The sequence below is a fragment of the Telopea speciosissima genome, chromosome 2, assembly GCF_018873765.1.
Source record: "Telopea speciosissima isolate NSW1024214 ecotype Mountain lineage chromosome 2, Tspe_v1, whole genome shotgun sequence".
Lineage (NCBI taxonomy): Eukaryota > Viridiplantae > Streptophyta > Magnoliopsida > Proteales > Proteaceae > Telopea > Telopea speciosissima.
In genome coordinates, this window is record NC_057917.1 from 68,403,186 (window position 1) to 68,426,955 (window position 23,770).

At 38.6% G+C, this 23,770-nt stretch overlaps 3 protein-coding genes and 1 long non-coding RNA gene across 13 annotated transcripts; 3 read left to right on the forward strand and 1 right to left on the reverse strand.

The window, feature by feature from the left end:
• Nucleotides 1-437: 437 nt before the first annotated feature.
• On the reverse strand, nucleotides 438-2,258 carry LOC122653023 (probable caffeoyl-CoA O-methyltransferase At4g26220). Of its 2 annotated transcripts, XM_043846936.1 has the most exons (5): nucleotides 2,093-2,258; nucleotides 1,901-1,980; nucleotides 1,280-1,424; nucleotides 1,055-1,186; nucleotides 438-953 (listed from the first exon to the last, which is right to left on the reverse strand). In XM_043846936.1, exons 1-5 carry the CDS (start codon nucleotides 2,165-2,167, stop codon nucleotides 663-665), a joined length of 723 nt encoding a protein of 240 aa, XP_043702871.1. In that variant the 5' UTR covers nucleotides 2,168-2,258; the 3' UTR covers nucleotides 438-662. The 2 variants fall into 2 exon arrangements, with proteins under 2 accessions (XP_043702871.1, XP_043702872.1); XM_043846937.1 differs by lacking the exon at nucleotides 1,055-1,186.
• Nucleotides 2,259-6,741: 4,483 nt separating this feature from the next.
• LOC122653021 (protein E6-like) lies at nucleotides 6,742-7,567 on the forward strand. Its single transcript, XM_043846934.1, has one exon. The coding sequence runs from the start codon at nucleotides 6,802-6,804 to the stop codon at nucleotides 7,564-7,566; it is 765 nt and encodes a 254-aa protein (XP_043702869.1). The 5' UTR covers nucleotides 6,742-6,801; the 3' UTR covers nucleotide 7,567.
• Nucleotides 7,568-16,378: 8,811 nt separating this feature from the next.
• LOC122653025 lies at nucleotides 16,379-19,907 on the forward strand. 9 transcript variants are annotated; one of them, XR_006331687.1, is made up of 4 exons: nucleotides 16,379-16,413; nucleotides 18,702-18,758; nucleotides 19,251-19,409; nucleotides 19,566-19,907. XR_006331687.1 is itself a non-coding variant. In XM_043846939.1 (3 exons), exons 1-3 carry the CDS (start codon nucleotides 16,511-16,513, stop codon nucleotides 19,821-19,823), a joined length of 429 nt encoding a protein of 142 aa, XP_043702874.1. In that variant the 5' UTR covers nucleotides 16,452-16,510; the 3' UTR covers nucleotides 19,824-19,907. The 9 variants fall into 9 exon arrangements, 1 of the variants encoding a protein (XP_043702874.1); XR_006331686.1 differs by having other exon boundaries at nucleotides 16,399-16,413; nucleotides 19,233-19,409; XR_006331684.1 differs by lacking the exon at nucleotides 16,379-16,413 and adding an exon at nucleotides 16,435-16,522 and having other exon boundaries at nucleotides 19,233-19,409.
• On the forward strand, nucleotides 17,882-18,513 carry LOC122653027. Its single transcript, XR_006331690.1, has 2 exons — nucleotides 17,882-18,330; nucleotides 18,448-18,513. It is a non-coding gene; the product is annotated as an uncharacterized LOC122653027 (long non-coding RNA).
• Nucleotides 19,908-23,770: the final 3,863 nt, after the last annotated feature.

Below are 23,770 nucleotides of genomic sequence, written 5' to 3' on the forward strand. Positions count from 1 at the left end.
ATAAGTTACTTATAAGGACTGCCCCAGAATTAATTTGAATAGTGACTCGCAACCATTCATATTAAATTGGTCCTTTCTCAGTTTCATTTGACATCCAACCCAACCCAACCCACTTGAGACACACTATATTATCCCTTAGATATTGAATCCCTTCACTACTAAATATTAGAATTTGTCAATTTATGTTTTTCCCCTTTGGTTATTCAAAATTGAATCTAAGGTGTGAAAGTGATGGGAGAAAGGGCAATAGGAAGAAAGGAAGAAAAAAATTCATTACAAGTTAGTAGGAATTTCTATAGATTTGTGATGTCAAGATGTTGCATAAAGCTCTGTAAATCAAAAGTACAGAGGTTCTAAGAATTTGTATTTGGTGATGAGAAGTACAAGAAATGTATACTATAAAGCCTGCTCTCATTTCTGATTCTTAGAAATACATTAGAGTGATCCTTATAATGACTATCTCATGGTTACAACATTGGTAGCTTCAGAATCAATCTTTTCCCTGCAAATGCTGTACTTAGGAGAAATTTGGAGATCTTCTGTGCCATTCACTTTCTCTTATGATTAAACACCATGGAATTTAAAGTGAGAAAATGTGTGAAGCAAGAAGTTTAATAGTAAACCAAACTTCTATCACCATTCATAGAATCAAAGCATGAATATCAATAGATACGTCTGCATATTGTGACTCCATCACCAAGTGGAATTTGAGATATTTGAATGCGAGGGTCATTTGACAGTAACTTGTTAAACTCAATTATGTGTTCCCTGTGGTACGTTCTGTGCTCAGGGACGATAGACTTAGGCAAGGCAACTGTCCCTCCCCATAATGTATTGTCATAGATAATGATACCTCCAACCCTCACCAATTTCATTAACCTCTCATGATAGTTCCCATAGTTATCCTTGTCTGCGTCAACATAGACATAGTCGAAAGAGTCTTCTTTATCAGACTGCATTCCCAAAAAGAAGAGCACATAAAAATCAAGCTAATGGAGATTGGTGTTCAATTAAAGTTAAGGTTTGAGACTGGGATGAATGTGATGATGTTTACTTCTTCCAATAGTTTATTAAGAACTAGGAGAGCAGAAGCTTCGATGAAGTTGATCTTGTGTTCGACTCCAGCTCTTTGAATTATGGGCAATCCTATCTCGTATGCTTCTCGATTTATATCTATGGCTATAATCTGCATGATTTTTCAAGAATGCTCAAATCAGTGTAGGAGGAATCATATATATTCATAGTTCATAGTTCATAGTTCAGAGAGAGAGAGAGAGACTTTGCCATCAGCAGGAATGGAAAGAGCTGTGAGAAGGAGAGAGTATCCTGTGAAAACTCCAATCTCAATAGTATTTTTTGCATCAACAAGCTTCAATAGTAAGGAAAGCAGAAGCCCTGCATCAGGTGCAGTAGCCATCAATCTCCTGCAGAACACACAAGCAAACACATTTAATTCATGGTTTTGCATATGCTGTTGTTATGTTACAGTAAATTGGAATTTTTGTTTCTGTAATGAGTTTTAAGAATGGGAAGCATAGTGAATTGTGCTTAGTTGGACATGGACCTCTTTCATTCTATGTGTGTGTGTGTTGGGGGGGGGGGGGTGGGAGGGAGATTTTCCAGATAAGGGGCACCTTTTATTTGTGTTAACACTGAGTGGACTATTAGGAATTAACAACGCAGCAGAAATAGCGATTTGCAAAAGAAAAACAAAAGAGAATCACACACATAGAACATACAAATATTTACGTGGTTCACCCAAGATGAGTTATATCCACATCAGAGTGAAAAACCAGAGTTTCCACTATCTTGATGAAGAAATTACAAAAGCCTTAACTCACACCTCCTTACGAGATAACACCCTATATATAGCTAGACCGCTGTACTTAATTGATAATACCTTGGATGATTGGCTGTAGCGTCCCTTATCTCCTTGAGAGGCTCTGCTTCTCTTGGGTAAACACTAGTCTCCAATATATACTACAACAAAAAACAAATGAATTCAACATTGAAACAATGTGGAACACGACGACATCGATCATGCTAGCTGAAAATATGATCAGACCAAAGGACATCGACCAGCAAAGAATACCTGATATAACTCATCGGTCTGTAACAAACCCTTGTTAGTTTTACTACTTTCTCGGTTTTCATGATCTTCTTCCATTATTTATCTCAACAGATTTGGCAAGGACTCCTCAAATCTTCTCTTCACCTAAACTAATTGTTCAAAAGGGTTACTCTTATAAGTCTTCTGCTCTACAAATACTCTAATCTGTTGCTAGATTCACAAGAGAGACCCTGGGTGAGCAGAGCACCACATTCTTTGGGAACAAATTCTCATTAGGAACAGGAACAGGAACATATATTCCCTATTCCTATAATCTTAACCGAATCTGATTCTCGCAGAGGCAAATGAATGTAAAATTTCTGAATAATTAGAATTCTTAGGCCTTATGGTATCTTCACTGGACTCCAAAAGGCAAAGTCTGTGGCCCAGACTATTAGTGAACTAGGCCTTCAAAGCTATCCAATTAGGCAAACCCAATCGCCATTTTTTTTTGGGTGAAGTACTCATTCGCCATTGATACCGCTACAGGACCTGCATCGAATTTTTTTCTTCTCCTGTCCGCTGCCCGGACAGGACCGTGCTGTCCCCTCACATGGGGGTGCAAAATGATAACTTAACCTCGCCTGAGCAGTGTGTTTGGGCAGGGGGTTAGATCATCATTTTGCACCCACATATGAGGGGACAGCACGGTCCTATCCGGGCAGCGGACAGGAGAGGATAACGATTCGACCTGCACCAACTCTTTGGTTAACACGCTATAAAATGTGGTACTTCCAAACGGGGGTAAAAAAAGAAAGGAGATAGACGATAAGAAAAGGTGAGTTCATAACATATTAAGTTTGAAAAAAGTAAAGGTCATTTCATAGGTCAAATACAGGGTTGAAAGACCATTTAAAGGAAGTAAAAAATAATTCCAACAGTTATGGTCTATGTTTTATATTGACAAACAGAAGAGTTAAAGGAAAGTGCTAAAGCCTAAAGCTAAACCTTGTTAAGGCCTGATTTTTCTTTATAAAAATAGCTGCCTGGCACCCATCTCAATGCTGAAAGGTCGATGACTATAAGTATAACCAGCAAGTGAATCTTTGGCTTGGCAAGTTACCCCCAAAGGAAGGAGGGATTGGGGGAGAAGAAGATTAAAGAACTTTGTCTTGGATTCTGGTCTCTAGAGATCAACAAATAATAATAAGGGAAAAAGACCTCTATTAACTTTGTTAGGGAGTGTGGCTTAAGCCAGCACTCCCACGAGGGAGTCTATCTCTTTCCTCCCCATATGAAAAGACATCTCTGTCCTCTTATTTTGAAGAGTATAGAGAAAGATACGTGGGAAAGTAGGCCAGCACTCTTGGACAGAAAATTATTTCCCTAATATTAATAAGATAAATTGTTATTGTCACTAAGGTCTCAATGTTGTAAGACATCTATTATGTCACACAGACAGATGATATGCTCATTTCGACTATTGGATAGATAAAATATGGTCTACATTAGTCCTCCTATATTAAATTTTGAAAGTCTAATTCAATCAAATACTCTCTTTTATACTGGCGCACATCTCGTGTATGCTCATGCATGATACTAGTACTCCTATTATCTAATGATCTCAACAACAAAACAAAAAAAAAAAAATCTCTTATGATCGATGACCATTCAACATTCAAACTGTGCACACATAAAAACTGAAACCCACATCCAACAAACTCCAATTAATCCAAAAAAAATTAGTGACATTCATTGTTTCTCCTGTTTCTTAGTTTCTCTATCCGTTTAATTCAACCCCTTCCATTTAAAAAGCAATCAAACCTGCATGTGATCCAACCACCCTAGCTAATCCAATTTATCTTCTTTAATTCTCATCCATTTCTTTCGGTAGCAGCAAAGCCGGCCAAGTTATTGAGACCCTAGCTAGCTAATATATATATATATATATATATATATAAAAACAACACCAGTTGGTCTATCTATCACACCTTCTATGAATATGGTAGATGAGATATTTTAGACTGTAAATTTATAGGGCAACTTAAAGCAAGCAGTTGAAGTAGTTAGTTACCATTGTTTCATCAAAAAAAGTAGTAGAGTTTCCAGTAGTTTCCATTGCCAAGCAGTTGTTACAACGGTCCCCATTGGCATCATCTTAAAGGACAATCATGTACAATATCAAGATATCAAATCCATATTTACATTTGAGGGATCTAATGGAGAAGTAAGCAAAACTAAGGGGTTGTATGACAATGTTCAAAAGAAATAATTTTGGTGTTTTTTTTTTTTTTTTTTCTTAGGGGAAAAGATTCCCACGACGCATGCAGCACCCTCCCTAGAAAAAAAAAATCCTAAATACCCCCTATTTGACGAAGTTCCCTATTCAACCCCTTACTTCGCACAAAACTGCACACGAGCGTCATAAGGAACAAAATATTTATGTGACATCGGGTTTGTTTTTTTGTTTTTTAGTTTTTAACGAACCAGGTGAAAAGAAAAAAACACAGTTGTTGGTCATTAGAGACACAAATTTAAAATTACTTATAAAAAACAAAAACACAAATTTATAACAAAAACCAATCCAATAAACCCAACTCTTGATCAGCTCGACACTCTCTACCGCCACCACATGTGTCTTATTGACACATTCAATGATCTTGCTTATATGGTTAAAAAAGTGTTCTCAATTATATGAATAATGAAAAGGGAAAAAGAACTTTGTCCGGGAGTGTGGCCTACGCCAACACTCCCATGAAAAGACACATCTACCCCCTTGTTTTGAGGAGAGAGATAGACACATGGCAGTACTGGCATAAGCTATATTCTCAGATGGAAAACTACTTCTCTATGTGGAATGACATTTGATGTAATTTGATACAAACAAAAGATATATTTATGTTAATATTCATTCTATATATGTTTCTATTCTTTTCTAGTGACAGAAATATTTTTTCTTCTTTAATTTTTCTATAGAGCATTTTTTTACCAAAGTATTACCATACAACTAAGGATGTAAATGGATCGGATTCAGCTCGGATAGTGTTATATCCGCATCCGCATCTAATTAGCTTTCGAACGGATTCGGATAGTGCTAAACGGATACAGACATGGATACTGATCAGATATTTTATCCGTTTACATGTAAATATAGCTTTTCGGATAACTATAGTTTATCCTTATCCGTATCCGTATCCGTATCCGTATCCATTTAGCTTTCGAACGAATTCAGATAGTGCTAAACAGATATGAACAAGAATACGAAAACGGATTTCGACTATTCATTTACATCCATACGTAGAACCCCTTTAACTCGCTGTCAGAATGAATGAGTGAATGAGACGTGGCCTCTCAACTAACTCAACAACTACTAAACAGTGAAAGGACCTTCCTCCCTTAATTTCACTACACAGTCTCTCTCTGGACACACACAGAGAGAGGGAGAGATCAAAAGAAGAGCTTTATAGGTAGACCCACCATTGACTGACTCTGATACAAAGTCAGAAATGTTAGGTGTGTAGGTGTGCCTCTCCCTCTCCCTCATATATTAGAAAAGCTTATGAGGGTTCTACCAAAAAAAATTAAAAGAAAAGCTTATGAGGGAACACATGGTGCATCTACTAAATGCCATTATTTCCATGCCCCACCCTCCACAATCTCCGCATAATTACACGGTGAGCTTCTACATTTATTTTAGTTTTTTAGGGCCCAACTTCCCCCTCTACCCCTCCTCTCTATCTCACTCTAACTATTCTAATTTCCCACCCAAACATTGAAACACCCATAAAAATACATATTACATTATGCCAGATTTGGTGTGATTTTTATTTTAATTTTGGATTGATTTTATGAAATAATCAATAAATAGATTCTTTTATCAATAAATTAAAATTATTTTAATTACATTAATATGAGATATTTCAAGAATAAAAAACTTATTTGATAGTTTAATTTCTGAGAATAGATTCTCTATATTTCTTTGGTAGAAGGTGGTGGTGGTGAGACCATCAAGATAAGAAGAAAAGAGTGGTGATTTATTTTAAGGAAAGAGAATGCTACCCAGTCGTGTAACACACGCCGCTCATGTGCTCTAACATAGGGGTGTGCAAAATGATTGCCGCATCGAAATGAACAAGGGTGTATTGGTCATTTTGCACTCCCCTGTATTAGGGCACAGGGGCAGCGTGTCTGGCGCAACCGGGTGACATTCGTTCTCCCCTTTATTTAATATGAAATTACTATTTTAACCATCAAATTAACCATGTGCTCATTAAAGAGCAAGAGTGAAAGGTGAAATTAATTTCAATTTCAAAATTGGAATGACTCTTCAGTTATTTCAGAATTTCTATTCCAATTAATTTTTATTTCATTAAAATAAACTGTAAAAACCAAATCAAACCATTTTCAAAATAAAAAAACACCTCATAAAATTGAAATAGAAGTCATACCAAATCAGACCTACACTAATAATTTTCCTTTTTCTTTTCTTTGATTATTTTATGTCTTCCAATGTAAGTAACATCCCTTGCATTAATAATGCCCTCCCACAAGGGACCACAATATTAACATCAGCCAATTCCCCTTGTCCTTGTGTTTCCATCTTATGGATAGCATAGAAAAAAAAAAAAAAATTTGAGAGAGAGAGAGAGAGATTGCATTAATTCCCGCCCATCCTTCCTCTATAAAAAGGATTACAGCACTTCCCACTACGCTCAAGAACATCTAAAATCATAATCTTCACTTTCTAAGCCATGGCTTCCTCTGCTAAAAACCTTTCTTTCCTATTCCTTCTCTTCCTCATCTTCTCTCTTCAAATTCATGCTAGGGAGAGCCAATTCTTTAGCAAGGTCACCCGTGATAACAACAACAACAACAACACCAACAACAAGAACACCACCACCAAAGAGAGTGAAAAACCTTCACATACCCAGGATGAAGGGCCAAACTTCACACCACAGAACCACAATGGATTTGGCCTCTATGGTCATGGCACAGAGCAATTCTCACCCAACTCAGTCAATGATGCTTACTACACTCCTACCAATTTCCCTAAGAAGACCACCACCACCACCACAGAGCTTTACACTCCTGAAAACTATGAGCAAAATAGCTTCAACTACAATGGCTATGAGAACAAGCAACAAGGTAGCATGAGAGACTCCAGGTATGTGGACACATCTTACCTCAACAACAACAACAATTATTATAATGAGAATGAGATGAAGCAACAGGGCATGAGTGACACAAGGTTCTTAGAGAATGGCAAGTACTTTTATGATGTCAACAATGAGGATGTCTACCATGATCGGTACCATAACCAATATGAATCACCAAAGGAAATCCACAATGGATATGCTTCTTCATACAGAGGAGTTGAATCAAAGAACAGGTACAACAACTATGGAGGGTATAATGGTAACAATAATGCAAACACTTATGAGTTCACCAACTCCATGGATGGGTTTCAGAATCAGAATGAGGAATTCCTACAGAACCAGGAGGAGTTTGTGCCATAAAACCGGCGACCAGAGTCCATCATCATCCATGGCAGCAAAGAGAATTGAGACTTGAGATCAGAGGTTTTCACTTTTCTTTCTTTCTTTCTTTCTTTATTCTGTCTTTGTGTGGGTAACTATCTTTGTTTAATTATAAATTATATATGCATGGGTTGGTTATTCTGTCCTTTAGAAAAGAGAAAATGGACTAAAAGTGAAAAGAAATGTTCTATTGTTTTCTACTGTAGTCATTGTGGGTGCAGTGGTTTGGCTTTGGAAATCTAAAAGCAAGAAGGAGCTATGCATTTGCTTTGTAGATGGAAAGAGTAATAAATGTCTGCATTCCTTTGCGATTAGCATTAATACATTTTTTTTTGGGAGGTGTGTGTGTGTGTGTGTGTGTGAGTGTGGTGGGGGGGGGGGGGCATCATTAATACATTCAAGTGGTCCTCATCATTATAACCATGTATTGGTTGGATTTGACTCTCTTATGCCAGTTTAGAATGAGATAGGTAAAAGAGTTTGATTTGACGTGTTCCATCAGCTTTGGAGCTTTTGACGTATCGATCAAATACCTAACTTCATAGGGAGGTGTTTGCTTGTGAAATGACCCAAACACATGTGAAAATATGTTTAATACGTCTCTTAGATTGATTACTGAGAAAGAACCATCGCTACAAATATATAGTAAAACCCTATATAGACAGCTTACGGTCGAATCTCCATTGACCTAATGGCCCTTCAAAATGAACTATCAACCCACCTATGTAAGCAACGAAATACAAGACATCGTACCCTCAACATAACATTGGGGGGATGCCATTCCATTGCCGACCTCATTAAGATAGTTTGAATACGGTGATAGAAAGAGACCTGTAAAAGGCATCCATCTTCAGTGTACATGATTTTCCATGGTGGATGGAAAAAGTACATATATATACCCTTGTTCATGTATAAGCTTTGACATGATCCAACAACAGTAGGTGGTCCATCAACAAACGGTAACTCTTGCCTGCTTATAAGGGGAAAGACATAATGGACTAGTGTCTTGAAACATTGAAAAGTCATAATATGAAAGACCCCATTACCCTTCATTGTCCACAAAGTGAATAACAGCATAAACCCTAGCAATAACCCCATCGATCATTCTAGAACATTTAATGGGTAGACCACTTCTCTGGAAAATTAAGAATTTGATCAATCGGATGTTTTTAATCCTAATAAGAGCGGACCCCATTAGTTGAATTGTAGGTGAGGATTCAAAATTTTAAGGGGCAGCAGGTCCCAGGTCCATCCTTCTTTTGTCCGTGATTGAAGGAGATACCTTAGACTTGGAATAACGTTTAGAACTGGCCCATTGGAGTTTAGTATAAATGGTCGAATCTGGGTTGAAGTGTGTTTTCCTATAACCTTTTGAGAGAGAGAGAGAGAGAGACAGAACCAAGCTGTTCTGCACTTTTTCCTTCTAGTCCCATATCGATTTGGAATGCCTTTTTCCAATTGATGGTTTTGATACCAAACCCTATCACGAGGGCTGCTGGCGTTCAGAAACAAGGAAGAAATGAAACAACCAAATACTTACACAAGCACTAATGGTGTTGGGAATACTAGAGTGGAAATATCATATATTATCTCATCCTCGAGGACCTTGTCATTGTGGCATCAAGGGTTGGTAGGCTTGGTTAGATGGAGCTCAATACTAGAGGTATTCTCTTTAATGGATTATGGGTTTTAGTTAACCGTTTTAAAGTGTAAATTGTATAGTAAACCTATTTACAATTGAGCACGAGAGAGTCTCAATTGTACATTGTTTGAAGGTTAGTCTCTGTTCCCCATCTATATAAAGATAGTTGTACCCATTAATAGCTATCGTCGACGGCTTGTATAAAGAGGAGAACAGACGAGATTAACAAGTAAAAAAACAAACGTTTAAGAAGGTTGGTCTCTGCTCCCTGTCACTATAATTCTTTTTTTTTTTTCTCTTTCCATTGGTGTTGGAACATCCCATGGTTGTGGTGTCATGCATCATATTACCACACTGGCGGATCTTTATCCTCTCAATTACACTGTCCGTACTTGACGTCAAGTACATCTAACAGAGGAGGCGGAGATGACTATCCTACCCCCTGCCCGAGGTGGAGTCCACCTCCCTCTATTAGATGTACTTGACGTCAAGTACAGGCAGAGTAATTGAGACGATAAAAATTCGTGTGGCTGGTGCTGTCCTAGTGGATCAAACTTGAGTCTGACCATGGCAAGGCAGCAACATGAATGCTACCCAACCCTTCGTGGTGATAGGCATTCATTTGGGCTTTGGGTCTATACTCTATAACATTATTCACAAGTCAACATGCAAGCTAGCGGCTTAAATTGTAGAAGCCTATTCGAGACAAAACCCAATTCATTGTGACCACTATTATCCGAAGCCCAACCAATGTCTGACATGGGCCTACACAATTTCAAGCCTAGCGCTTCTCTTCAACAAACAATTTGCCTCTAGGCCCAATAGCCCTCACCCCAACATGCCCTTGGACGGGTTTGGGTTCCATTGGGCCTGGTTTATTAGTACTTTAAGTTTAAACATTGATTAATAATGTTAATTGCCAGAGAACAGATCTTGATCATGCCCTTATGTGGAAACCTTCCTTCTTCTTTTTTTGTGGGTAGAAATGTGGAAACCTTTCTACCATGTCAACTATATATGCCACATGGGAGTTCTATCAAGGCCCAAATGCGGTAGACATGTTGTTTATATCATCATCTTATTATAAAAAAGGGAAAGAGATCGTTGTCTGGGTCTCCAGAGCCTGCACTCGCATGTTGATCAATGGAAATGCACGCATAAGCATCGCCTTGGGTGGGATTTCCACCATTCCATGGGACAGCGCGGTACTTTTGCGTGCTTCTATATCTAGGCACATGAGCTACGCGGGCCACACAACCAGGTAGCGTTCTTTTCACCTATAAAAAATTACAATTATTTTGACATCTTACTTAACCCTACTAAATAGCCTCACTCATTTAAAAGACATTGTATTTTTTTCTTTAAAGATATTTTTTGCATAATATGATTCATTAAATATATACAAGCTCTTTGTCTCAGATCACCAATACCCACTTAGATGGGGTTAGACCTTTATCTAGGTGGCGATTTTTTAGACAATAAGATAGAACCATAATCCCTCTCTCCCGAGACTCAAATTCGGATGGAAATGGCCGATCAAAATATGGAGGAAATCCGAGAGAGAGGACGTTGAGTAGTGGTTTCTCTAATTCTATTTATAATGATCCTTGGTTCCTACCCTTGGTCAATAATCCATATAAGTGATCTGATTTACAGGAATCGGTGACATTTTTCCCTTAGTATACTTTATTTTCCTATGTCATATAACTAGAGTAATAATCAAATCCCGAACTTGGTTCTTCTGTAGTGCAACATAGTGTGTAGCGCAAGTCCAACGGACTACAATGCTTGGGCACATAACCCAACACCCCATTGGTGTGTTGAACTCCATGCCTAAGCATTGGGGACCATCAAATGATGCGCTACACACTGTGCCGCTCTACAGAGGAGCCCCACAGAATTATAGTCAGTTTCTTAATTATAGTCAGATTCCAGCTCATCTGTTAATAGGTGGATTTGTCCTTTGGCCAGGAATGGTATGTGAACCACTCAGAAGTATAGTCAGTTTCTTAATTAGGATAAGGGTATCTATGGAAACGTGAGAAGATATGGAAAAAAATTTGGACACTTTATAAGATCCATCCTCTGTTTAAAGTCTTTTCTATTTCTTTGGAAAGTTTTGATTGGCAGTTTTGCCAGAAAAGATAAACTAATAAAGCCCATCTTTGTTTATCTCCTTCGTCCTTTTTGTAAGTTTGAAAATGAATCTAGTACCTTTTTGTCATGGCTATTGAATGGATAGATAGGGTTGAAGCATCTGCTTTAGCTTCAGCTGTCTAATCTCCTTCTTAAGAAAACGTTAAGAGAGATTAAGAAAGGTTAGGAAAGGATTAAAAAAAATCTAACCTTATAGCCTTCCTCGATTGTTGATCTGTTTCATTCATTTGTTTGCTTGTTATTTATTCTTCTCGCATATAGATAAATCCCCGTCTCTTATCTATTTCAGCTATTACTATGTATTTCATTTGGTTGTATCGTAATAAATGTTTATCTCAAAATAGGGTCTTTATCGTGTCCATTTATCTGTTCCTCCATTTTTTCCATTAAATCTCATAAAGGGGGTAGAAATGACCACCCTACCCCCCTGCCTAAACACACTGTCTGGGTGAGGTCAACTCCCCCCTATCAGATGTAATGGAGGAAATGGAGGGGCAGATAAATGGAGGCTCCTTCCCCTTCCCTTGTCTAAATTATATATAAATGGGTCGGTGACATAGCTTGCTTAATTGGATGTCCCCTCTTTTACTAATGATCCTAAGACATACTAGTGTATAACCTTATATGAATATCAAACTATGCCTCATGTGGATCACTCGATCATCATATATGTCATATTTGTCTAGATCCAATTACCTATGGTGTTGGATGGACTTTAGTAATGTTATTTAAACCATGATTTTATTCTGCTTCTACGAGTTGTGGATGTGCAGGGAATGTGTCGGCATCAAAGGTTAGAAGTATCTTGTAAAATCTAAAAAATGTGATGGACAAATAATATGGAAGAATAGTAGCATGGGTGGCCACTTTTGAAGCTTTTAAGTGGCTTACAAAGGGTAATCAAGGGATCCGGTTCCTCTCTAGGGAGCTTAGTGTTCTTGGCTCGGCTGTGTCTTCATTCCCCCACGTTCGAGGAACCAGACCTCTTGGGTGGCAAAAGTCTTTTTTTTTTTCTTGCAATAAAGCTAGAGTCCTGATTGAGCAACTAGTAGTCCTATCTATCTACCTCTCCAGACTCAATATCTTGAGCAGCTATGATGGTGACCACATCTGCTGCCATGTGATGTTTGGAGGAGAATCTTCATGGATTTGCTTCCACCAATCGAAGTTTCACGCATTTCAGATGGTGGTAAAGTGAGACCACATAAAGAGCTCTTCCTCATTCCTTTGGCATTAAATCAGGGTATTTCGGCTACTACCAACCAAGTCATTGTTTATTTACGACCGGTATTGCTAATAATTGATTCGAAAGGCAGAGAGTGCCCAGGGGGCATCCCATGGTTGGATTGTGTCGCGCATCTTGGTGCACGTCTAGGGATGTGTGTGACACAATCCAACAACTGGATGCTCACTCGGCGTGTTGGGTTCCCTAGAGAGGAGCTCAATCCGTAATCAAGATGGATGGCCTTGGGAATTGTTTCAATCTTTATTATTTATTCATTGGTGAGATTTTTTGTACATGACCTTGCATGGTGTCCGACTGTGTCTACAATCATTGGATGGAGATGAGAAATTATGCATTATATACATAACACGATCATGTTCATTCAACGGTTGAAAACATGACCATGTATCATGTACGGCTGTGTACAAAACCTGTAATTATAACTTTTAAGGGTAGTTATGAATTATGATGGTTTTGTGAAGACAGCTAACAAAATTATTTTCTATTTTACGTGTAATAGACTCATATGCATCCATGTCCTCTGAGTATTCTTGGAGTCTTATCCTTCACATTGTAAAGAGCCAAACATGAGTGAGTGAGTGAAGGATATTGAATTGCAAAGTTAGATTTGATAGAATCCAATCCAACGGTTTCTGTGAAGGCCAGAATAAAAATCCAATCCAATGATTCCTTTGGATGCTATATAAACAAAGACAAAAAAAAAATTCTATATTTATCGTCTACAGTCCATATGTGGAGCCCATTCCTCCATTACAATCCAAACCGTTCAGTTAACGGAGAAATAAAACAACAAAAATAGAAGAAGCCGGGTATTGTCGGTTGGTTGATGATAGATCAGGACTCAGGAGGTGGTGGTGGTGATGGAGTGGGGAAGGAAGTTGACAAAACCTTGCTTTTACGCATCTTCAGCTTTCCATTTATTTTAAGGAATTATTTTTTGGTAATTCTTCTGCTTCCATTTATGGTCACGTGGTATGACATCGAAATCTTTCTCTATTCTCTCTGTCATCAGACTCACATCAGCCAATCAATCATTCAGGGGCTTTTGTTTCCTCATTATTACAATGTGGGTGCACTCTCCACTCTCCACTCTCCACTCTCCACTCACCACTCACCACTCACCACTCACCACTCACCAGACCTTACCGACACATCACCCAATCAATTTCTCACGATAATTTACCCCCGATATCAAGCCTCGGGATATAAATCACTTTTTTATTTTTTGGTAAGAGGATATAAACATGGTTCTAAGTATCGGTACCGTATCGGATGATACATATCGGTTTTACTAGTCACCGATATCATATCAGTAGCACGGTAAGGACAAGGGGTAAAATTATCAGAAGACTCATTTTTTAAGTAAATTCAGGGGCATTTGTGTTCGATACAATCGATCCAAGCTGATAGTGTATTGATATCGTATTAGTTTTGCGGGTCACCGATACCAGTTTCGGTATTGTGCACTAAAACCATGGATATAAATCATTAGACACTATTAGAAACAATACAAAACAAATTAATTTAGGATTTTTTTCAAATGCCCCCTCAAATTGCAAGCCTGGGAAAGAGGTTTTTCAGGAAAAATTGTTTTATTGGCTGAATGTATGTTTTATTTATACGATTTTCAGTTTCAAATCCTAAACGATTTAGGGAAAATGAGGGCAATTTAGTTACTTTATTCTTTAATTTTTTTTTTATCATAAGGGCATTTTGGTCATTAGATTCCTTAAAACTAGGGGTGTCAATGGGTTGGTTCAGTCCGGTTTTGGTTCGGGTTTTTTGGTTTCGGTGTGGCTTTTAGAGAAACTGAAACCAATCCAATAAGAACTTTTGGGTTTTGGCTTGGTTTCGGTTTCGGTGCGATTTGGTTTTGTGTCGGTTTCGATTTATGATAACGAGTTGATATCGGTTTGGATTCGGTTCGGTGCCGGATTTTTTTAAACAAGTTGGGTTCGGTCTGTGCCTATTTTCTTCTCTTTCTATTTTCAACTACATAAAATATTTCATTAGCCCCACACTTAAAAAGGAGATCAATGGAACAAGCATTGTTACAAATCAATTTCCCTATTTTCATAACCTCATACTCATTGATTTGTAACAGTTTATATTACAACCATAAATTTGCTCACTAATATTGAAATCAATTCAATGATTCATAACCTTATACTCATTATTTTCTTATCGGTTTCATTCGGTTCGGTTTTCCATTTGTTATCGGTAGGTCCAGTGCGATCCGATTTTCAATCGGTCCCGTCATACCCCAGTCCAAAACCGATCCAATAAGGATCGGTTCGATTCGGTCTCTGATTTTTTCAATCGGTTTCAATCAGTCTTAACGGTTGGGGCTAGGTTTTGACACCCCTACTTAAAACTAACGTCTAATGTCCCAGACTAACAGATTAGACTAGAGTGTTACAAAGTTTGGAAAGTAGGGATATATTTGAAATTAATACAAATTCAGGGATGCATTTATACATATGGACAATTTGAGGGGGGCATTTGAAAAAAACCCATTAAAATATGGTTCTTTCTAATAATTTAGGAGTAGAAATTACGGGAATATATTGAATATACATCATCAAACACAATAATAACATCTACAATACAAATTTATCAAAAGAAAATTTTCAACAAAAATAAATTACCAAATTATACTTATTCCATAGATAGTATATGTTTAATATGGATTCATATAAAATACATGTATTTTTCATATATTTGGAACATAAAATTTTCATATGTTATGGTATACATATATAGATATGAAATTAAATTCTCCGTCCAACTACATAGTGTATACCAACACCTCTTATGTCTGTCTCTCTCTTCCACAATAGGGGATCTGATATATCATTTAATAAGAGGAAAGAGAGATAAACACAGGGAGGTACTAGTGTATGCTAATTAAGATCACACGACATCACATGTCTATCGATAAGATGGTGTAATTGATCAACACCCCATCCTAACCCTATGATTTTAGAGGACTAATAGTACTAAGGAAGAGGCCAATTTTCTTTTACGTACCATCCCATTACTATGCATGTAGGCCTTAGAAATGTGAAGATTAAATCTGTTTTTGAAATCCATGTGTCGGTGGTTTTGATAGGTTGGTTGTAAGGTTTCGTACAAAGGTGTGCAAAGGGTTTAATTCATGGACTCTAAATATCTCTATGATTTATGGACCATTTTAACTCGTTGAGCTAATATTTTTATAATGTCAATAAATAGGAGAGTGGACCTAGAATTTACATAAGAAGCGCATTTGGTAGCATGTAGCCTTAGACCCTTAGGGAATTCAATGCCCAAAAAATGCCATGGAGATATCCAACGGTAAGACTGTGCCGCACACATTTTAATTGTTTTTTTTTTTATAACATCGGTCCATTTTTGTACTTCCATGAAGGAACCAGATCTTCGGAGTAGAAGTAGAGAAGCCTTTTAAAAATAATTTTTTAACTTCCAATGAAAAACTTTTAGAGTAGAAATAGAGAAGCATTTTAAATCATAAAAACGATTAAACAGTTCTAGATCTCGCAGTAATTTCCGGTTGAAACCAAGAAAAGGACAAATGGTTCTATTAGTCGGTGGTTCCATTAAATTATTACTTACGGAAACTCGAGTGGGGGAGTTGAAGTTGAGTGTATGGTGGTGCTTCGAATCGAAGCTCAAAACCAGCACAGTACCACTTGCAGGGTTAAGGTTTGGGGAATTGGGACCCAAGCAAGTCCTTTCAAGTTTCAACTCTCCAAGAATTTATCCAGAGAATCACTGATAAGTGAGAAGACTAGTAGTATATGTTTCTCCGAATTTAATTCTCTCACACACCATCGACTTCTCTTAACGTTCATTCTGCTTCGTTGGTCGTTACTCCAATGGTTGCAGAGGTAAGTTAACCTATTAGCAGCAATTCACTCAACTCTCCCTTGAAAATCATTCAAGTGTTGTTCATGATTGTCTCATCTGACCATGTTGTTGCTCTGATAATGGTGGATTAGCTCTCATTGCCTCATGGGTCTCTTCTATTTTTCTTTATTTCCATCTTTTTAATGCTTCCGAAGTTTGCTGTAGAATTGGTTTAAGTTTTATGGATTAGAGGATGAACAGGGAGGAAGTTCTTCCTGAGTTAAAGTTTTCTGAAAAACCTAAGCTTTCCTTTCAAATTTCAGTTTTAATACAAACCCAAATCAGAACTACGTGGTGTCACATTTTTTAGCTCCCGAAGACTGAAGTGAGAAATCATTCATCTTTGAATCAGGCATTTGTTGCCTCTTGCTGGTTATAACTGCATTTTTTTATTTCATCTGTTGTTTAGCTCCAGTAGTAGTGTAGTACACTATGTGGAATTAAGAGTTCTCTGATGACATGTCTGCCCTATTATTTAGCTCCAAAATAAACCAAAAGCTTAGCTGTTTTTGATAATATATGTGTGTTGCTATTCATTTCCCTATGCTCATTGGAATCTAAACTCTTCATTGAAGAACAGAGAGGGATAAACATCACAGCCAGTGAGATCTAATGAGTAGAGATTCTTCTGTATCTAATTGCAATAGGGAATCAATCAAACAGGTTCAAAATAGTTACGCCATGATCCCACATATGCCTCAGCTATTTGGGGGGGGGGGGGGGTGTTCAACCTTGGATCCTGTGCCAGGAATTGTGTACCTGTGGTCTGCTCACACACAAGAAATAGAAAAGAGAGGAAGGGGGGGGGGGTTATAGATTGGTGTTGGTGTTTGACATAAATTTGCAACTTGAGTTTCACACTAGAGGGTTGGCCCTAGAAGTAAACATATTTCCTTAGAGACCTGCAATGGCATTTGGTTTGTGTTTGTAAAGACTCAGGAGAGAGATGAACATCAGGGACATTTATTCAAGACTTTGTCCGTGCTTCCTTCTTCCTACAACAATCTGTTTACTTCTAGGAAGTTGCCGTTTGCTGTGCATCTGTTTTTCACTCCAATCTCTGATTCATTTCATAGGATTTGCAAAGCGACTAACAGAACTAAGTTGTAACAGAGCTGTGGTGCCCATGGCTGCATTTTAAGTTGTTTGGCCTTATTCTGGTATGTTACTAAATAAAATATCAACAATATGATTTGTTATTATTTTTCACCTGGTTGAATTGTCTGTTCAACTCAAGAAAAGATTGAGATTCCATAATATATGATTCCATTACTCGGCTCAACTCAACTCGACTTAGTCTTATCCCAACTAAATAGGAATTATGTAGCCGACTCCATTTAGTTGGGATAAGGCTCAGTTTAGTTAAGTTGAGCACTAGCATCATAAAATGTGAAATCTGGTTTTAGTTGTGTCTAGTTGCTCCTATTGCACTACTACAAAATACAAATGACCTCAAGCCTAGATGTTTTACAGATGTTTCAAAGTATCACTTTGGTCTTATCAGTGTTCTATGAATTTATAATTCAAAGCAAAAAAGAAAAAAAAAAAAAAAAAAAAAAAAAGGCTGGTTCAACGGAATATAGCTAAGATAAAAGGGGTTGCTGTTGCAGCCTTATTTAGTTTTCATGAATTTGAAACATGTATATACCACCAAAACTAGACATTGTAATACTTCCTTCTGTGTGATGTGTTTGAAGACTCTCTGTGTAAATTGTTATTTCAGTGACTTAAGGCAGCCTTTAAGAGGACAATTGTCAGGCATCTCTTCAATCAAGAACTCTTGAATGAGGTTGTTAGTTTAGTGTGATCTTGTATGGTGTTTGATAGGGTGACTGACTTATCAGAGTTAGTTTGACTACGGAGTAAAGTTCTGAGTAATGTGCTTTATATTTATCATACCCTATAGGCTGCTGATTTGTTCGCAAAGAATATGATATGTTGTTAAGTCATATTCCATTTCTTAAGGCTGCTGGAAAAAAAATCTGATCTGGATGACTGCACGAAATGTGTTATATTTCTCGTTTTTACAATCTTTTGATGATTGGTCAAAGCTAGGACTTTGTCAATTTCCTTCTTTTCTTTTGTGCTTTTAGCAAAAGAGAACTAAGAACAAGAACACCCAGAAAAAAGGCAATTAACACTTGTTGGATTTTCTTATAGGTAAGGAAGATGTGAAGGCCATGTCAATACTTCGTCTTCACCAGATATATTCAACAGGTCTTGAGTTTTGCCTTAAGCCTGTAGTTTGACATTTTTAGACTAATATCAACAGTTTCATTAACTTACTAGCTAGGTATAAATCCATCTCATCTAGAATTATAGGATAGCAACAACAGAAATAAAAACAGAATAAAGTTTTTCCTATGGATTATGTTAAATTACAAATCATCCTCCTTGCTGCTGCTGTTTTGGGATTGATGGAGATTAAAAGGCATTTTAGATGTCATCTCTTACTAGCATTGCCAAGATAATACAAATGGTGGACATATGGGTGAACATGGGGATAGATTCATATGATGGAGACAAAATTTCTACCTGATCCAATAACCCTAGACAAGCAATCACTTCACAGTTAAATGAGTTGCTTCATTTGAACTGGATTGATTTTTGGGACAAGGTGTACGCATTAAAAATTCGAATCAAGTACTTAAAGTTCCTATGATATGGTTAACAATTAGAATTTTTTTGAAGGTTACTTCTATCTATCAGATCCAAGAGATGTCTAACGGATGGCCTCTTGGACTTCAGACCATGAGCACGAGGCTAAGAGTGGTGGATAGCTTACAATCCACTACAGCAGATCCATCCACTTTCCATATGCACTCTATCAGTTTCTCATCATTCACTTCCTCTGAACTCAACACTGAGGTGATGTCTCTCTTTTTCTCTCACTCACTCACTTCCTCTCTCCAATTGAGCTACAGGCTCAAACACAAACACATACACCTGCTCCTTATGTTGCTCATGGATGTGGTAACAAATGCTAAATGCGTTAACCTCTGCTTTTTTTGTGACAATGACCAGTCAACAAAGTCCTTCTTCCAAGACCGTAGCGTTTCGCTTGGCTGGCTGATTGGATTAAGACCCCAAAATGGAGAAGAATTGTGCTTAACCAACTCGCATCTCTCAGAAGATGAACAGGTATCTGGTGCTGCAGGTGCCACCACAGATATGACCAGCAGACGACAAATGAAAATGTCTGAATGTATCTGCGTACCACTATTGCTAAATGTTCTTGTAAGGACAAGTCGAAGTAAAAACAACTCAAGACACCAAAATTAGTGATCAAATTGGGGGCAATCAATTATGATGTGGATCTATTTTTATTGTAATAAATCTTGTACAATGAAATACTCATTTTAACTTTAAGATGGTCAGTTGGGAAGTGATGAGAGGCACAAATATTGTTAGGGAAAATTACACTGCCAGCCCCTGAGGTTTGTATTAAATACAAAACAACCCCCTGTGTTTCTAAATTATACAGCCACACCCCCTGAGTGTGGGGGTATCAACCGGTCGGGCTCGGTCGGTCTCGGTCGGGCCTGAACGGGCCTCACCAATTTTATAGGCTGCACCGTGTCCGACCGTTTAGGCATTTGGGCTTGCCTTGGGTGGGCATAGTATGGTTTCATATCGGTCGGTCGGTGTTCGGTCTTTAATCGGAACAACCTTATTCGGGCTAAACGGGCCTGAAACGGGTCTCGGTCGGGCTAATGACCTATTTAACTCTAAATGATTGGGCTAATTGATGTTTCAGACCAAATGTCATGTAATGGATTCAATCTTTTTAAATTGACACTTCTCAGCACTGATAATTAATACAACATTATACCCTTCAATGGGTTTCATCTCATCAACAATGAACGATTTGAGTGAAATAATAGTTGAGGTGGGTTCAAGAAAGGAGTAGTCAATTTGGCTATTTCTTCTTCTTCTTCTTCATTTGCTAAGTTGTCTATTAGCTTCATCAAAGGTGAGTTCAGGCAAAAACTCACCCAAATATAGTTGCCAAAACTCACCAAAATATAGCCGCCATGACTTCCCCTTCGACTTCGTCTTTGGTGCATGAACTTCAGCTTATCAGGTATAGTATCATCAAAAACCTTATATTAGATCTCTTGTTATCAAATTGAAACTGAATTGTTTCTTTATGGAAGATTAGATTAGGAGGAACTAATCAAATCATAGATATGAAAATACTAAGTATATATGTGGTGGTGGTTCTGTGTTGAAGGTGGAAGGAGCAGCAGGAGAGGATGGAAGATCACCCAATTCCTGGGATATCTTTACACATCAAGGTCGGGCTAGCATTCGGTCGGTCCGATCGGGCGCCCGACGGGCTAACACCTCACATCGAGACCGCCCGGTTACTAAATGTGCCGGGGCTTAAGCCCAACACGTTTAGTAAACGGGCCGGGCGGGCTCGATTGGTTTTGCTGGGCCGGGCCTTGAATTGACACCCCTACCTGAGTGGACGGTGAGTGGATGGTGTTAAATAATATATTTTAAATATCAAATTTGACCTCTAATATCCTGTTAATATTCAGTGGGAAATTCCAACTTTGCCCTCTTTTAAGAATATAAACCAAAACCTATTTCAAGACAAACCCTTTTTACTAGAAAGGGAAACAGCCACCACTGAGATAATTTTCCTTGAGTGAGTAAGGGTAAGAGTGAAAGTGAGAAGGAGAAAACATGGGTAGTCTCTGGTTCGCTTTCTTCCTCCCCCTGCAAATACCTCCCTTACTTGGAAACCCTCGACCTGGCCGACAATTCTTTGTCCGGTTCCCTACCGACCTCTCTTTCCAGCCTCACGCGTCTCCGCCGCCTCACTCTCTTGGGAAACTCCTTCTCAGGCGAGATTCCCACTTCAATTGGCTCTCTCTCTCTCTCTCTCTCTCTCTCTCTCTCTGCTCTAGAGGAGCTCTATCTCGACTAGAACCAGCTTCAGGGGCCAATCCCCGCTAGCTTCAAGGGCCTGGCTAGCCTCAAGAGGCTGGAGCTCCAGGGGAACAGGCTCTCCGGCTAGTTACCCGGTCTAAGTTTCGTCAAGAACCTCAGTTTCTTGGATGCGAGCGACAATGTGATCTCTGGGGGAGCTCCGGTGGGTTTGCCCAGTTCCCTAGTTGAGATTGCCATGAGGAACAACAGTCTGGAAGGGAATCTCCCGGAGAAAATCAAAATCAAGGATTTGGGATTTCTGGAGGTGATGGATCGCACTCCCCCATCTCCACGACACCTTACAGAGAGGAAAGAAGACAGAAGCAGCGACGAAACAATTAAGAAAGAAAACTGCCTTGTTTTTCGTGTCAGGGTCCTTATCAGTTGTTGTGCCCTTTCTCCATTCCTTGAAAATTCGTCCGTCTCCCATGTTCCTTGCATCATCCCTCTTTGAAAAACAAAAGTTGGCAAAATTTTAGGTTTCTTGATATATATATATATATATATAGTTTGATACTATTACGATCTTCCTCAAAACTGAAACCAATGAGATTACTCTCCAAATCCCATACATAGAGAGAGAGATTTTGAGGGACTAACAGAGATGAAGCTTCAATATGTTTTCTTGCTCTTAGAAGTAGTTCTGTTTCTCTCAATTGAAGATGCAAATTTAGTCTCAGTTGCGTCCATCATTGCCTCCAAATTCAGTCTCAGCTTCAACATTCATGTGGATAATGTCGAAGCTGTCGGCCCTTTCGTTGGAAAAGAACAAGTTCACAGGGAATGATGGGGGAAGCTGTCGGCCCTATCGTTGTAGCGTACTCTTGCGGGGTTGGGGGTTGGGGAAGGAACAAAGGGAGAGGGAGGGGAGGGTGGGGTGTGGTGGTGTTAGGTTGCAGGGGGATGGGGTTGGGTTGCAACAGATGGTGGGGCCAATGGGTTTGCAGAGAAGAAGAAGAAGAAGGAGGAGGGATGGTGATGGGGTGGGTCCCATTAAGTTTATTTCAAGGGTAAAATTGGAAGAAAGAAAAAAATTGAGCAATTAAGGGTATATTAGTCATTTTAAGTCATGAATTACCAACATCGTACCACTTGACGGGAATGATATAATGGAGTGGGGCTATCTATAACAACTAACCAAAACTCAGGGGGTGTGGCTGTATAATTTAGAAATACAGGGGGTCGTTTTGTATTTAATACAAATCTCAGGGGGTGGCAGTGTAATTTTCCCTTAAACATTTATATTTGTTAATTAAGATCGTACCTAGCATTAGAATGGTCATCTTGTACAGCATATCATTGAATTAATGTTTGTATGCCTTGCTGAAACACATTTGATCCGTTTCAATGAAAATGCATTTATAGAAGGATTGCCCCTTTTTGGTTCTTATTTTGATCAGATAATAGTCTACTTCTTCACACAAAAATGCTTACCCCCCCCCCCTCCCCCTCCCCCTACCCCTATGTTCTGAAGCAAAGCAGAGTGGTATCGGAGACGGAGAAATGGAGATTCATGTTAAATTTTTATTTTTATTTTTATTTGTTTCATTGAAACTTGACTGAGATTTCAGTCTAAAACTTCCACTCAACACTGTTTTATGGTGTGGGGAGATGAGGTGAGTAGGGGTTGGGGAATAGAAATGGATGTAGAAAACACACTCCCTGGAGTGATTCTGAGGATCTTTTAGGAGAAATAACAACTATGGAGACCAAAGTTGAATTGACAGGATTTTGAGCTGTTTCATGGTGCAAAAAAATTTGCTTCTGAATTCTAGGAAACACTTTTCTTCATTCTGTCGAAATCATTTTACCGTAGATATCGCTCACTACCAAAATCAATTTTAAGAAACGAAATAAGTGCTTCTTAGAATAACGTACAAGTAGAGGCGTTAACCTACGGGCCATTCCAAGTATGATACCCAAGCCCAAGCCCATGCCCAGTCCAGGCCAGGCTATAACTCTATAAGTAGGTCGGGGCGCTGAAGCCCATCATGCCAGGCAGGGCTCAAGGGAGAGGGAGACAGTTCCACACTTCCACTGGGCCAAACCAGTATTGGCCGAGCTAGAAAATTACATCTCTATGAGAACCTCGGCAAACATCGACTTCCAAGTTCCAACTGCGAAGCGCCTTGCCGCCGCTGCCCTGCAACAAGTGCTTCAAACATCAAAGTTCAAAGTTACCCGTTAATCCATCAAAGAAGGCTAGAAGGGATCAAGGGAACGTTCTTAGCCGCGCGGGCGACGCTACAGCAAGCAACTTGTCCTCTTGCCGCTGGGTAGCAGGCTCT

Coding starts and splice junctions, on each gene's coding strand:
- LOC122653023 (XM_043846936.1), bottom strand. CDS start 2,167: ATGGAAGAAGATCATGAAAACCGAGAAAGTAGTAAAACTAACAAGGGT. Junction 1,981..2,092: donor AGACCGATGAGTTATATCAG/GTATTCTTTGCT, acceptor TTTTTGTTGTAG/TATATATTGGAGACTAGTGT. Junction 1,425..1,900: donor GCTACAGCCAATCATCCAAG/GTATTATCAATT, acceptor TGTGTTCTGCAG/GAGATTGATGGCTACTGCAC.
- LOC122653021 (XM_043846934.1), top strand. CDS start 6,802: ATGGCTTCCTCTGCTAAAAACCTTTCTTTCCTATTCCTTCTCTTCCTC.
- LOC122653025 (XM_043846939.1), top strand. Junction 19,410..19,565: donor CCTCTGAACTCAACACTGAG/GTGATGTCTCTC, acceptor GACAATGACCAG/TCAACAAAGTCCTTCTTCCA.